Here is a 16550-nt window from a genome sequence, read left to right on the forward strand (position 1 = left end):
GGCATGGGATAATCCAGGCTAGGAGAAGTGTTGGTGTGGCACTATCCCAGCCTAGGAAAAGCCTGGGGGAAATACTGGTATTAGAAAACCAAAATGGCCCAAAGATTCATCCTCAGAAGGTGGCAATTACACTTGTCTGAAGGAACAAGAGAGGGGCATGGGGGTAGACGGGTTATGGCTGCGGTTCTGTCATGTGCACTGTGGTGCAGCCCATCAACTCCTAGGACAGCGTCACAGGAGAGAGGAGACAGGAGGATGGGAAAGGCGAGAATACTCAAAGGAGTTCACTGAGGAACATTTATCTAGCCGTTAGCAAGGAGAAAAACTGAAGCTATATTGGTCATCCCACAAGTAAATAATAGGACAAGATAGCATGCAATTTTTCTAAAATCTGTTCAGCTCTACTCTAACAATCCTCCAACAGAATCTCACACAATGTAGGAGAGGTTTAACACACTGGGATGAAGCCTAAAGAAGAGACTCATTTAAATAATGGCTCTCATCATGGTGAAGTCCCTGAGGAGAACTTTTCCACGTGACCAAAAGTCCATTGTGACAAGAAGCAGCAGCATGACTGGCTCCTATGCTTAACAGTGTGAAGAGGGGCAGTGGAGGATGAGGGCCTGAGCAGGCTTCAGTTCTTCCCCGCCCCCACCCCAACCAGTCATGCTAACACCCACCATTTTCGTCCTCATCTCGCCATCATTATCAGATAATATTTATTGAGTTTACTCGTGTGGGGCTCCAGTCTTCTTCCATTGCGCTCAAATTTTTCTTCCTGACTTCCCTTTTTCTTTTTGCCTTGTGCTCAGTCTGCTGATTTTCCCCTTCTGGCTGTCAACTGTGAATGCTGTCCCCACCCACACTATCAACAATTCACTTCTCTGAGAATGCATCCAATTGTACACAAATCGTGCCCAGATGTGGCTCTTTCTCATTCAGGGCCAAGGATCACACGTCTTGGACAGAAGGAATTGATCAAACAGTGAATCATACCCTAAGTATGTGCAAGGATGGAAGATAATTACCCAAAGGAATCAAGAGGCCCTATGAACATTATGGAGGAGAGGCAGGCAAAAGAGAGAGTGGGAGAGTACAGAGAGAAAGAGATAAAAGAGGGAGAGACAGAGGGAAGGAGAAAAGAAAAGAGAGAGAGGGAAGGGAGGAGAAGGAAAGGAAAAAGGAGAGGCAGCAGAAAGAAGGAAGGGGGATAGGGAGAGGAGATACCCATACAGGAAAGAAAGAGAAAAAAAGAGGCAGAGAGAGGGATAAAGGAAAAAGGGAAAGAAGACACACAGAGCAGGAAAAGGAGAATAAAGGAGAAAGGGGAGAGAGGGCAGAGAAGGGAGGGAGGAAAGAAAAGTGAGATTAAAAAAGAGAGATGTAGAGGGCACAGTCGTGGGGGAAGGGAGACAGAGGAGGAAGGGAGACACTAAGACCAATACTTGTCAGTGGTCATCTGTTTACAACCTTTGTTGGGGAAAACATTACAATTTTGTAGAGCATGGATTCATATGTCCTTGGTCTAGATTAAGATCCTTAACAAGCCCAGACCCTTCCCTGCCCTCTTACGTAGTCTTACCTCATCAAGACATCTCTCATACTGTTCTCTTTGATTCTCATTTTCCAGTACCAGGGCTGAATTCTCTGCCTGCAGTAAGAGACAGAAATAACACCCATAAATCAACGAAACGTTGTGTTATGTGACAACTCATTCAACATGGTTGCTAACTATACCTCCCCAGGACCCTGGGCAATCTCTTAGAAGTACCTTTGACAGGTTTGCTCTAAGTACTATCATAAGTATTGCAGGGATGATTCCTCTCTCACAGGCTCACTCAGAGAACACATTATGATTCCAGGAAGTCAGAACTTGATATTCCGAACAAGCAGAAAATCAAATCAGGGCTGTATGCATGAGTGCTCCACAGAAGGATGCCTGTATTTATCTTATGCTATGAAAATGTAAGAAACGCCTAAATCTACCACATTAATACCTGGCGTAGTCCCACAGCTTAATAATTGTTAAGGTCACAAAAAAATGAATCTCAGGTAAAGCTTTTAACTCAGGGTGCCAACCAATGACTCTGGAACATATGACAAGGAGCAGACACACCTCGAATCATCCTATGGATCTCTCTCCCCCTGCTCCCTCTGATTACAGCTTTCATGCCCCTGAAGGCAGTGGCACAGGATGCTGATAGGCTATGTTGGGTTCCTTCACTATTGCTGTGACAAAACAATTCAACAAACCTCCAGGGGAAGAAGGTTTGGTTTTTTGTTTGTTTTAGTGTCTTGCTCATAGTTCGACACAGTTTTATTATGGTGAGAATGTCAAGGCAGCAGCATGCCGGGGTTTTTACATGGGTGAGTTATGGGGATCAAACTCAGCTCCTTATGTTTGCCCCAAAAAACCACTAAACCGACTGAGCCACCTCTCAGCCCTGGAAGGAGCACTCTTTTTGTTTTGTTTTGTTTTGTTTTTCATTTTTATTAATTAATTCAATTTACATTTCAGTCTTAGGCCCCTCCCTCCTCTCCCCTCAGTCTGACCCTCCCTCCCAAATCCCCCTCCTCTATTCCTGAGAATATGGGAGCCTTGCTACTCAGCCACCACAGCTCATCTACTCACATGAGGACTGAGGTGTCTTCCTCCCCTGTGGCCTGGGAGGACAGTCCCATCAGGGGAAGTGATCAGAAAGCAGGCAACAGAGTCTGTGTCAGAGATGTCCCCCAGTCTCCTAACTGGTGGGGGAAGGAGCACTCTTAGCCAATTTGAAGAGCGCGCCAGGCTTTGAAATGGTACCAGGTCAGGGTGTTTCCTTACAGGCTCTCTCCATCTGCTCCACAAGGTTTGCTTGTGTCTAGGTGCCCCAATTTTCAAGGACCACATAGCCCTCCCACACATGCTCCCTCACATCACGAGTCAGCATTTATCCACATCTCTCTTTCCCACTCACTCTCTTTCCTTCTCATCTCTTTCCTCCATCATGAATGCAGGCCTCAGACACGACTCCATTTGTCCCTTACGTAAGTTAAGATGTTCTTGTGCACAACTACAGGCTGGTTATCGATTTCCTGAAATACATTTGTGCACTATGGTAATATGGCCACACTCCTTATTTCAGTTTCAGCCTTGGACTGATGATGCCCTTCAGAATGTTTTCCTAGTCCGTAGTTCCTGTTAATACCCAGTAACCTTTGATCTGAATCCCTCCTGTGTGTATGATTGTGACTCTCTCCCCTCCCAGCCCTCCTTCCCTTCCTTTCCTTTCTCTTCTTCTCTTCCCATCAACTCTTACCCCTTGTATTCACTTCACCTTCTCCTCCATTTTCTTCCCATGGACCCCTTACCTCCTTCCTCCCTCCTCACCTTCTTCCCTTCCTATCTCTAGCATCCATTTTCTGTAGTGAGAACTGGGCTCAGAGTATTTCCTGGTTTGTTCCACCCCCACAGTGCACAGAAAACTGTTATACCATGAAAATCTGAGCTAAGGAGAGGTGAGGATATGTTCTTTATTCAGAGTAAAGGTATTAATGGAAATTCTCTGCTCCAAGGTGACCAGGTCAGTTCTCAGCTCTCCCATCCAGTGGCTGTTAGGCAATTCATTTTTTTTTTTCTGAGACTGTTCAAATTTAATTTCCCCTCTTTGTGAGTTCACTTTATTGTTCTGCACGTGATAAATATTAGCATGATTCCAGAAGTCAAAGCTACACTGAGACTCCCTCCTTCAATACTCCCTTTCTGCCCACCTCTTTTCAGGCTTTTAATGCCTCTTTAAAACAGCAGCCTTCGCCCCTTTCATCATTACATATTTTTTTAATTTTATTTTATTAATTATATTTTATTCACTTTGCATCCCCCCATAAGCCCTTCCCTCCTCCCCTCCCCATCCCACCTTCCCTCCCTCTTCTCCACGCATGCCCCTCCCCAAGTCCACTGATGGGGGGGGCCCTCCTCTCCTTCCTTCTGATCTTAGTCTATCAGATCTCATCAGGAGTGGCTGCTTTGTCCTCTTCTGTGGCCTGGTAAGACTGCTCCCCCCTCAGGGGGAGGTGATCAAAGAGCAGGCCAATCAGATTATGTCAGAGGCAGTCCCTCTTCCCATTACTATGTAACCCACTTGGACACTGAATTGCCATGGGCTACATCTGTGCAGGGGTTCTAGGTTATCTCCATGCATGGTACTTGGTTGGAGTATGAGTCTCTGGGAAGTTCTGTGTGTTCAAGTTTCCTGGTTCTGTTGCTCACCTTGTGGAGTTCCTGTCCTCTCCACATCTTACTGTTTCTCAATTCTTTCATAAGATTCCATGCACACTGCCCAACAGTTGGCCATAAGTCTCAGCATCTGCTTTGATAGTCTGCAGGGCAGAGCCTGTCAGAGGCCCTGTATGGCAGGTTCCTAGGTTGTTTCCTGTTTTCTTCTTCTGATGTCCATCCTCTTTGCCTTTCGGGATGGGGATTGAGCATTTTAGTCAGGGTCCTCTCTCTTGATCAGTTTCTTTAGATGTACAGATTTAGTAGGTTTATCCTATGTTATATGTCTATATGAGTGAGTATATACTGTGTGTGTCTTTCTGCTTCTGGGACAGCTCACTCAGGATGATCTCATCATTACATATTTAGGCGTGCTTTTTACCCTTCTCGTATTATTCTTTCCAGGAAATCAGATGCAGTCATTCTACTTTACCTTCAGGTAGGATCCTGGGATTGACTGTCTGATTGGTGAGTATCTATGTGCCTTCACATGTGTGCCTTGGATTGAATGTCCCTGCACCCTTACATGTGTGCTTTGATGGTCTGTGCACCTTCACATGTGTGCTTTGTTTGAGTGCCCATGCACCTTCACATGTGTGCTTTGTTTGAGTGCCCATGCACCTTCCCATGTGTGCCTAGGCATCTGGAGGCTGGAGGTTGATGTCATGTCTTCTCAGTCATTCTCCACTTTATTGTTTTGAGAAAGGGTCTCTCAACATACCTGCAGCTCATGAATTCAGTCAGGCTTGTTACTACGCCCCAGCAGCCTTCTGTTCCTCCTCCCCAGCGCTCAAGTCACAGGGATGTGCAGCCATGTAGAAAAATTTTATATGGGTGTTGGGAATCTGAGTCAAGCCCTCATGCATGCACGGCAGGCATTTTACTGACTGAACCGTCTCCTTTCCCTTCAACGATCCTCGGTCCCTTACTCTACCCCTTTAATGGCTAATGATTGATAGGGGTGAGTGTTATATTTTCCATTATTTCCAGAGTATCTTGAAACCCCCTCTCCTCTTTCCCCTTTCTAACAACGTCTCTAACTCACACTTCCTCTTGCCTCATTCTCCTTGCACATGTCATTTTCCTGAGAAAGCAACATGTATCAGCCCTTTGGAGCCCTACCTCTCAGCCAGCATAGCACATTCTTCAGTGCCAGAGCTAACAGTGGGACTCCGGGATTTCTCTTTCTCGGGTGATTTTTCTCACAGGCCTTCCTCTGCCATCCTCCCTGGCCACAGGCTGTGGCAGTACTTCTGTGGGATCCTAGAAACAACTTTTCACTTAAGGCAACTTGAAATTGAGTTCTTTGGTTTTCCCAATGAGAAAGGTATGAGTATCATATTATTTCATTTCTCTTTATTATTAATGATATTTATTAATATTATTGATTGTATACAATATTTTATTATATAGCTATGTTGATAATATTAATATTATTAACAATTGATTTTTATTAATATTCTTAATACAAACTATTAATCAATTTGTCCTTAAAAATGTCATATACACAATTCTATCTTCCTCTTCTTCCTTCTCCTCCTCACCCCTCTCTTTCAGATTGAATCGAGGGCCCTGTCTTTACCAAGCAGCTACAGAAGTTCCCTGCCACTGTCTTGATTATATCCACCCTGCTTCTATTCCCCTAACCCTTTCCTCTTTCCCCAACGTATCTCCTTCTCAACTTCCAGGCTCTTAATTACCTGCCATGCATAGTTAGTAGTGCAAACAGTGCATAGCTATAAGATCATTTAGTTGGGTCTGGGTAACCAACCCGCAGCCATCCCCAACTAAAGAAAAAGGATTCTTCCTCTCCTGGTAACCATCAAATAGCAGTATGAAAATGGATGTTTTCTCCACCTTGCTGCTCTTTCCTTCTAGGCTTGCTTCACTTCTGTTTTGTTGAGCTTGCTTCAGGAACAGGTAACAAAACCACTCTGTCCTGTTCCCGAGCCCACATAGGAGGACAGTTTAGTTCTGCTGCAGCCATTTAGATGATGCTAGGGTATCTAACCTTTAGGACTTTCAGCAACTTCCTGGCTTTACAGTTCTTTAATGAACAAATCTGAGAGAGACAATTTGGTCTATAAAGTGCTTGCTACATAAGCACAAGGACCGAGTTCAACCCTGGAAACTCTGAAAGTTGAGCATGGTGGCACGCATCTGGAATCCCATTACTAGGGAGGAAGAGACAGTGCATTCCTAGAGCTTGCTGAGCAGCCAGCCCAGCCTCCTCAGCCAGTTCCTGACCCATAAGAGAGACTCTGAATCTAAACCAAGGTGGGTTGTACATCAGGCCTGGTACCTGAGGCTGACACATGCACAGACATTTTCACACACAATGCACAGGCATAAACACACACACATGCACACACCAAAGGATACAAATCAACTGAAACAACTTCATCTTCAAAGCTTAAGGTATAAGGAATTACAAGGGCCAGTGCTGGAATTCCAAATCCGTAAGATGACTGCTTCTTTTGGGGAAAAGTTGTTTTGGATGGGATCTGTTGACATTACTACAGAGACTGGAAAGAGAGCAAGGAGGCAGAGGCGGCCAGTTTACCTCCTCTCACTTTAGCTATCTTGGAGAAAAGCATGCAAGGAAATAAAATAGAAAATGAGAATTTATATGGGATGCCTCTCGCCTGCATCTCGCCTCTCCCCACATCACATTGTGATAACACAATGATCGATCCATTCAGATAATTACCGTCATTACGGTTTACGTTACCTGCCTCACATTTACTGTTCCGACAATCCATTACGGCCTAGCAAATTAAATACAGAGAGGGTGCTGGCGAATGCAGTCACATTTACGCCACTGTGCTCAGCTACAGAGACATGATTTAATTGATGTAATCCCACACATCCCAGGAGATGAGGATTTTAACAATTATACCCGGGAAGCAAAAATGATCTTGAACTCATGATTCACTTTAATCCATTCAGATATATTAGGTATTTGGGATTAACCCACTTCCAACTGGAGACAATGTGTAAAGAAACAGAAAACCCTCTTAATTAAGTGTGATTTAAAGAAAGAGTAGATGTTTATACAGATGAGTTGGGAAATGATAAAGAGAAAAGAAGGGGAACATGTAGGCATCATTACTGAGAATTATAGAAATTAGAACACATCATGTTTCATTTTAAATATGCGATGAAGTCAGGATACCCAGAGGACTCAATTAGAACCTTCAAGTACATGTTGCTGGTGGATGCTTGGGTTCAGCGTTATCTTTTACAGCGATTAAAAGCTTCTGCTAGATTTTACTCCTGGCAGGATTTTCCACTCAGGGGGTGTATCCATGATGCCAAATTATACTGATCTCTGTAAGTTTGAGGTTTCATTTGTAAAAATTCTGGTTCTTATTTTAATTTATCTGTGGGTGTGGGTGTGTATCTCCACACACACAAACTTAAGTACATGTGGAGGCCAGAAGAAGGTCCCTGGACATCCCCTGGAGGAGAGCTACCGGCAATTGTGAGCTGACTGATGTGGGTGCTGGGAACCAAACTCAGGTCCTCCACAATAGCAGCAAGTGCTTTTACAAACATCTCTCCAGCCCCGTTCTGTTTGTTTGTTTGTTTGTTTTGTTTTCTAACAAGATTTTAGTTCTTCATAGCAAACTTGTAGATGTCGAAAGGTACTTACTTTCAAGGTACCCACTACTACATTTATAGACAAATGCAAATGAAAGATGCCCTGAGCAGATTTGCATATGAAGAGACAGGCAGTCAGTCTTTAATCATAGCATTTCAATGCTAGAAACGGAGTAGTTTTGCTTAGCTAAGGGGATCATCTGGGACAGACAAAGTATTTCATTTACCTTCCAATCCTATCCAGCCATCTTTCTTATTAGACTTAGGATTTACTTGTGATCACATTTCTCTCATGTTATAAGGTGGAAGAAAAGAACACTGCACTGCAGATTTCACAGTTCTCCCCAAGCTGTAGCTATGAAACAGTTCACCCATCCAGTCACCTCTCCAGCAGGTGTATCCCTGGGCCAGGTGCAGGCTCTGCTTTTCAGTTATATGCCAAGAATATGGGGGCTCTAAAATTCTCTGAAAACAAACACACAGCATAAAACAAGCTGTGAGTATATTTTTGCCCTGGGGGTGAGTTCTCATAGATATGTTAATAATTATATCTAAAGGCTCAAAAGGAAAGGAGTCCCTGGACATTTCTGGGCCACTCTATTTCATTTGCTGATGTAGTCACACATACCCATTTTTTTTTTTTGGTCTGTCATTTGACTGTAAATTTATATTTTATGTACTCTTCTATAAAGAGATTTCTTATACATACACACTCACTAAGAAGTCCTAGGATGGGTCAGACAAGATGGTTATACTGACTGGTTTTATTGTCAGCTCAACACTAACTAACTAGACTCATTGGAAGAGAGGATTTCAACTTAAGGCTTTCCTGGACGCAATTGGCCTGAGGACATGTGGGGAGACATATATATATATATATATATTAATGAAGAAGGGCCCAGTGTGTTGTAGGCAGTGCCACCTCCTGGGCAGGTGGTCCTCAGGCTGTGTAAGAAAGCTGAATGAGTAGAGCTAGAAGACACAAGCCAGTGAGGAACATTTCCACGGTGACTGCTTCAAGTCCTGACTTGAGCTACTCTCTCTTTGTTTCCCTGCAGTGATGAGTGGTTACCTGTAAGCTGAACTAAACCCTTTCTTCTACCAAGGTGCCTTTTGTCATGTTATTATTCTTTTTTTATTCACAAAATGGAAAGAACAGTAAAACAATGGCTCATCGAGCCTGTTGAACTGGGACTGCTATGATGGAGGGGAGAATTAATTTAAATAGTTATCCTCTGACTGCTATGTGCATGCATGGTGTGGCGTGCCTGCATCTACCCTTACCCATTCTTTCACACATACACCATGTGTAAGTAAATCGTTTAATATAAAAAGCAGGGAAGTGTAAGCGCTTGTTGCCAGCTCCTTTTCTCTTTAAAGAAAAAACATTGTCACAAAGCTCTACAGAGGCCCAGGGAGTGTTCTAGAAGGGCCATGGTGTACTTGGACAGGGCAGTACCTCTATAGCAGAGGTGCAAAGGAGAGACATGTTAGAGGTGAAGATGGATAAAGCCAGACGCTGTCACAGGTACATGATTAAATGATTAAATGAGCATCTTTAGGAATTTACTCTAGTATGAGACACAAAGGGGGATTGGAAGAGACAACAAGGGGATTGAGAATTACAATGTTCTTATCAAGGTTATAGCATCTCTAGAATCAAATAGCGGAGAAGAGGAAGGTAGACATGAAAGAAGTCACAACAGATCCATCAGCACTTAGCCAGTGCTTGGAAGGAGCAGGGCTGAGAACAAAGAATGGCATGAAGTGACATTCTGAATCTCAGGGAAGGTGACAGAATATTTAATAGAAGCGGAGAGCATAGGAAGAAAGAGAACTGTCAGATACCTTTAAGGAAGAAAGCACTTTGATGTTTACTGTGCCCACCTCCCACTCTTAGAGATGAGAGGACCTCAACACTGTGGTTACCACCCTGCACAGAATGCCTGGAGATGCTTGCACTGACACCAACCCTTGCTCTTTCCAGTGTCTACCTGTTTTCATAGAACTGTATTGTTTAGGGCTTCCCAAGCCTCACTGGGACACTACCTGCTCCAGGGAAGAATAATGACCCATGGCTTAAGAATTTCTATTGAAAACAGGTAGAGTTGTATTTTAATCTGATTATATGGCCCAGTCCTTGGTGTCTTACCCCCTCCACACACGCACACACGGGACCAGTGCTCTTGCAGGAAGTACAGCAGATGGACAGCGTGGGTCACCAGAAGCCTGCCCTCTGCCCAGCTCCCCATTTCTGCATGCCTCCAATAGGAGCAAGCAGAAGTAGCCAAGGGGTACACAGACAAGCACTGCTTTCCAACTTCAGTGTCATGGGAGTGTCATTTAGTCTCCATGCCCTTAGGTGAAACTGAAAATCCCCTGGCTTGGCCTGTCCTTTGCAATCATCAACTTTCTTCACTGGAATTAAAAACAACAATCAAACACCTAAATATGATATGGCTACCACAGAGAAATTATTATGATACACCCAAAAAGGAATATTTGAGGAAGTAGCCACTAGTTCAGTTTCACGTATATGAAACTTAACAGTAACCTCTGTCAGATGCCAGGCCAGCAGCTGGAAATGTAGGTCTAGTTGAAGCCAGCGCCTTGGGAGTAGTTTTAACTGGGAAGCGTAAGGGTCTATAGACAATGATGATGGTGGTGATAACAGTCAACAGATACTAATGACATTTGAGTACTGTTGGCCTTTCGCCATGTTCAGCAGTAGATGATACACTGTCTCTCTCTTACTACTCCCAACACACTACAAATGGGGTAACTGATGTTGTCCTCATTTAACACATGAGCAAGAGAAGGCTCTGAAAAGTTCACTGACTTTCTTTACACCGTAGAGTTCTAATGAAATCACAACTACTCCAAGCCATATAGTAAATGTCTTAGCATCCCATATTTTAAAATGTTTGACTATGAGAGCTCAGTGAAATGCATTTTCTGTCAGAACCCACACTTTAGGTTTAGATGTCCAAGAGTTAAAAGGAGTGGGTGATGCCTACTTCTCTAGACAGGATTTGCAGGCAGCAGGAATGGTTTTGCAACCTGTGGGATGAGGAGAGTTAAAATCTGTATATAATGCTCATTCCTCTCATTCACTCTAGCTTTGAACACTTCCCCGGTGGCTTTGTGTGAGGAGTGGGTGGAAGCTGGCAGGTACTTTGGAAGGTTGGAGCAGGAGATGATAGGATTGAGGGGAAGGGTGATGAGAATCCTCACTGAGAGTTAGATCAAAGAAGAAAAAAATACCTCAGTGTACAGCTCCGAGCAGGTGCAACAACAAACAGACAGGTTGGGAGGCTGGCAGCCATCAATCATATTAAAGAGTTTTCAGTTGAATTACACACAATTCTACCAAGATGGCATTGAATCAAGGTGCATACCATGTATTTACCGAGCAACGTTTACTAAGGCGTTATACACAAATGATGTCTCAGTTAAGCACAGTTTGATAAGAGAGTGAGCTTTTCAGTGATATTTTAGTAGTTTATGAACATTTCCCAGTTTTTTGGTGTGGGATGAAGTAGCCAGGAACATATAGTTACAGCTCAGCTATTGGTGATTATATGCCACTGCCCAACTCACTTCACTGTGTTTTGGCTTTAGGCTTTTTTGTTTTTCTTATAATTGTTTACTTTTTCTTTCTCCAGTTCCTTATTTTATTTGAATTTTAGAAGACTCAAAGACATATATGAATTCTATATGTTATTCCTAGCTACCTCTAGGGGAAAAAAAACCACAACATTATTTTGATAGTCTTCCCTAATTTACTCTACTAAACATCTGTGAACACTCTTTTTATTTATTAAGCTTCAGTGACCAAGACCATGTGCTGTCAGGTGATAATAACCCTGGATTGTATAGGTATAAGCCTGAGGTCAGAGAAGGGGTCAAGTCTGAAGTGCTGGTGGGCTACTTCACGTCACAGCTGTACCTTTCAGGGTGATTGATAGCTAGGACATTGTCAAAGGATGAAGACAGACCTTCCATTGTCCTCTGACCAGTCCTCGGGCAGCTTCGCATGCTCCCAGGGCCCTTGGAAGACATTTCCAACCAGAAGAGTGGCCACCCCATTGGGTGCAAGCTGCAAAGTCTTGCAAAGGTGAGAAATCCTGCCCAGCCTACAGATGCCAAAGCTGAGTGTGCCCTACAAAGACTCTTTATCCATATAAAAGGAAAACTGTCCCAATGGAGAGAGTTCTGGTAGATATCAGATACTTACCTGACATTGGCTCGATACTAGTATCAGATACATGAAGACGAGAGCACCCCCCACAAGGTCAACTGACCTCACCCAGTATATAATGGACAATCCACAACTTCTGACAAGCCAGGCAGAAGATACTCCAAAATGTCTTCTTCCAACCCCTCATCCCAAATGTTTGGTGCTGAGGATAAAAGCCAGGATCTTGTGTGTGGCAGACAAGTGCTCTACCACTAAGCTATAGCCTGGATCATTTTATAGTAACTCTAGATCATTGCAGATCACAAATCTTTTTCAGCTATAAATACCAGGTATCTTGTTGGCTAGGTAAATAGCATGGTTGTTAAAGTGCTTGCTGCGCAAGCATAAAGACCCAGTTTGCTCCCCAGAGCCCACATAAGATGCCAATTGTAGTGGTAAATGCTTGTGTCCTGTGACTGAGAACATGGAGACAAATGGATCTCTGGGGATTCTTGAATCTGGCTAGATTAAGCAAATTGGCAAAATCTAGACTCAGTGAGAGACGCTGTCTCAATAAAGAAGATAAACATAGATAAGGAGATATAAGGAGGAATAACCAACACTGAAGACCTCTGAAAAGGCCACTTAGAGAAGCTTCCTAAAACACATACATGCACACATATAAAAAGGATTAAATAGACTTACCCTAGGATGAGGGGACAACACCCCTACCAGACACCACAGATATCAAATAGAAGCCCTGGTGGCAGGGTGGGTTTTGGTTACCCTTCAGAATTTGATGGTAAGAGCCTACTCATGAAGGTACCACATGCTTGAATCATAGAACATGGGGAAATCAGAGTGGTACTGACTGACCTGAAAGCTTCACCCTTATTAATTAACTATCACAGCACTGGAAGGCACTATTCATTTTACTAGGGGAGAGAAGAAATAAACAGTCTTAAGTTGCTGTGAACATAACAGGCTACAACAAGGAGGCCTGGCAATATATGCCCACTCGTGTCATAGTGGCACAAGTGTCATAAGAAGAACCAGTCACTTTCTGATTGGATTTAAGGCCCACTTCACAAGACAGAACTCATTTCTGGTACTATTAAGAACTGAGGGCTAGGTACATTATAAGCCCCAGAGGAGACTTTATTACTACTATTCTGCCAAATTAACACATTATTAAAGTTCCCCAGGATCTTATGAGTGTTAAGGCATAGTTAAGTGCAGCTATCAACCTTCACTGAAGAAGCTTGTTTTCGGAGCAGTTGGGCACTAATTCAGAGACTCACACATGGTCAATGTGCAGAGAATAAGAGGTCAAATGGGACATCTCTATCTCCCCCTATTCCCAAGGCTCAGGCATCATCACAGAAGGCACAGAAAAATTGTAAGGCTGGATTGTGGAGGACTTCTGCAAAACAGTGTTTTCAGGACAGGACAGGCATTACACATATAAACTCACAGAAGCTGTGTCTGTATGCTCAGGATCTGCACAAGATTATGACAGCCAAAATCCTAGCACTGAGCAGATTGGGGCTCACAGTGATCCACTCCCAGCTAAGGAGCTGCTGGATAGAAAGTCAGTTTTCAACAGGGATGGCCCCTGAAAAGCTACCTATTCTTCATAAGATGGCCCTATACCTTTGCATATACTGGGAATATTAAGAGGATTTAATAGATTTTTTTAAAAGAGTATATGAAGTTGAGATGGAAAAGTGTGAGGAGGATGGGGGGGAGTGGGGGAGGGGACAGAGTTGGGCAGAGTTGATCAAAATATGCTGTATGCATGTATTAAACATCCAACAATAAAAATAATAAAATAAAATGATGGGAAGCTTCTGACAAATGACAATGGAGATTGTCCTCAGGCTTCCATATACACATTCATGATCTAACAAAAGACAAGGCCTACACACACACACACACACACACACACACACACACACAGATATCTTGGGTTTTTATGAATTTATAGAGCAATTGTCTAGTGGTAAGTAGCTACAGAATCTGAACCAATAACAGAGAGAATCACACTTCAACCCATACACTAGTTATACATTTTACAAAGGACTGAACAGAGATAATGCATATTGTTCTGTTCTCTGAGTCAGGGTGTTAAGCCAACTTCCACTAGAAGCCATAAGCCAAGCTTCCTTGTCTCAACCAGACTTGAAGGCAATCTGTTGATCAGAGAGGAGAGTCCCCAAACCAGAGTGAAGTCTCATTAAGACAAATGTGGATGAAATGTCAGGCAGAGAACAGTAAAGCTTATTTCAGTCTCAACAGATGGCTGGGAAAACAATGTCTTGTTGATCTACTGAGAACAAATTAAACATGAGGAACTCTTGTGCATAATGAGAGAGAGTTTGTGTTCAGCAACTGCATTTAACAGAGGTATACACACATCTGTACTAGGGCTTCTCGACTGTGGCGCCCTGACGTTTCAGGTTGGCTCATTATTTTGGAAAGCTGTGCTGTGAGCTGTTGACTGTGCGCTAGCAGCTCTGGTCCCCTATCCACTTGTTGCTGTATGGCACAACACGATCATCCCACCTCTAGTTTAGAGAGTCCCTTGGCCTAGTAGCCATGGTAACTAATTAATCTAAGCAGAACACTACAGAGGTAGAAGGTCTGTGGTAATAGTGATGGAATTATGGAATCACTGTCTCCTTAGTAGACAGAGAAAGGGAGGGTCACAGGACCCTCACCTGACATCTAACTATTACTCTTTCCTTCCCTCCTTTAGCCTCAAGTGATCTTGGAAAATGCTTGACTATACTGGAACCAGGAAACCGGCTGGAAACTGGACTTACTCTGATGCAGCGTCTATAAAATCATCAACCCATAATGGAGCAGAAATTTGAAGAGACATAGCTGTTTGGGGCCACCTAAGCTCTTATAATTAGTGACCCCTTGGTTTGTGTTCTATTAAAAAAAACATCCATGAATGTACCTTTGTTGGATCTGATAAGCTAGGGTTGGATGGAAGGGGAGGTGGACCTCCCCTATCAGTGGACTTGGAGAGGGGCATGGGAGAAGATAAGGGAGGGAGAGTTGGATTGGAAGGGAATGAAGGAGGAGATTACAGTGGAAATACAAAGCAAATATAATGTAATTACTGTAAAAAGATAAAAATTAAAAAAATACACTTGTTGGTTCATCAAATTAGGTTTCGGTGGACCCTCTACTTTGGTCTGTTGGCGGTGGCTTACCTAAGGTGAAGAGAGGCTTGCTGATTCTCCCCAGGAAAAGTTAAGAACGCTATAATATGACTGCAGTATTCTCCTTACCTCATACTGATCCGCAAACCTGTCTAGACTTTATGACAATGTGCTCTAGGAGGGTTGCCATAGACATGCACTTACTTCTACGCATGCATAGATGTAAATGTCAGAAATTGCATGACACCTTAAACTTTAATGGATTTCTAAACTTGTGGTTATTAATGGTTGGGAAATTAAGCCAGACTGTATACTTTTGCAGATTAAGAAATGATGATCTGCCAGATACTTAGTGTGTGTGTAGGTGGCGGGGTGGGTGTGTATGGCTTTGTGTTTGTGTACGTTTCTGTGTGCATTTGTGTATGTATGTGTGCATTTATGTAGACATGTGTGGAATCCAATGGCCAATGGCAAGCGTCTTCGTCAGTCCTCTTGGCCTTATTTTCTGGGACACAACCTCTCACTGAACCTAGAGCTCAACAACGTGGCTAGGCTGGCTGGCCAGTGAATTACAGGAACCCTCCTATTTCTCACTCCACAGTGCTAGGATAATGAACACATGCTTGGCCTTTCTAAGTCTTTTTGCTTGTATAGCAAGCATTTTAACTGAGAATGCCATCTCCCCAGCCTCCATGTTTTACTTGTGGTTGTTAGTCAGTAAAATAACAAAGCAGGAGGAGTAGATCTGATTGTCATCAGGTAAAAAAGAAAACCAGACTATCTACTTTTGTGTTTCTGCCCATTCCACCTACGTGTAGACTGGGGACATGTACCCAAAATAGCTGCCACGCACAACTGTAAACATAACACATTATGACATTTTCTTTTTGCTTTTGCTTTTGGTACATTTTTGGTTGCTTGTTTTTTGAGCTTCAACTTTCTAGATAATAACAGCGTGTTGCAGAATAAACAGGTCGAAAGCTGGGGGGTACCTTTGGCTGGGGGTAGTATGAGGACCTGAGCTTGATCCTAAAACCCTTGTAAGGAAAGTGGGGCATGTGATGTAATCTGATGATCATGGCACGTGGAAAGTAGAAACAGGTGGATCCCTGGGGCTTCCTGGGGTAACCAGTCTAGATTACTCGGATTGTTCCAGGCCACTGTGAGACCCTGTCTCAGAAACGTGGATGACAACTAAGGACTGACGCCCATGGTTATCCTCCGGCCTCCGCATGTACATTCACACATGTGCACTTGTAGCTGTGTGTATGTTCACTAGTACTCCTTCTTTCTTTCTTTCTTTCTTTCTTTCTTTCTTTCTTTCTTTCTTTCTTTC

General features: G+C 43.3%; 1 protein-coding gene across 4 annotated transcripts in view; it reads right to left on the minus strand.

Moving 5' to 3' along the window:
* Window positions 1-16550, minus strand: part of Nckap5 (NCK associated protein 5) — a 698576-nt gene that overhangs the window by 180343 nt on the left and 501683 nt on the right. For all 4 annotated transcript variants that reach the window (XM_055602004.1, XM_055601990.1, XM_055601996.1 and 1 more), the window contains exon 7: window positions 1583-1651. In XM_055602004.1, coding sequence (XP_055457979.1) covers window positions 1583-1651 — 69 coding nt within the window. The remainder of the gene's footprint in view (window positions 1-1582; window positions 1652-16550) is intronic.

The sequence above is a fragment of the Psammomys obesus genome, unplaced genomic scaffold, assembly GCF_907164565.1.
Source record: "Psammomys obesus unplaced genomic scaffold, mPsaObe1.curated_primary_1811, whole genome shotgun sequence".
Classification (NCBI taxonomy): domain Eukaryota; kingdom Metazoa; phylum Chordata; class Mammalia; order Rodentia; family Muridae; genus Psammomys; species Psammomys obesus.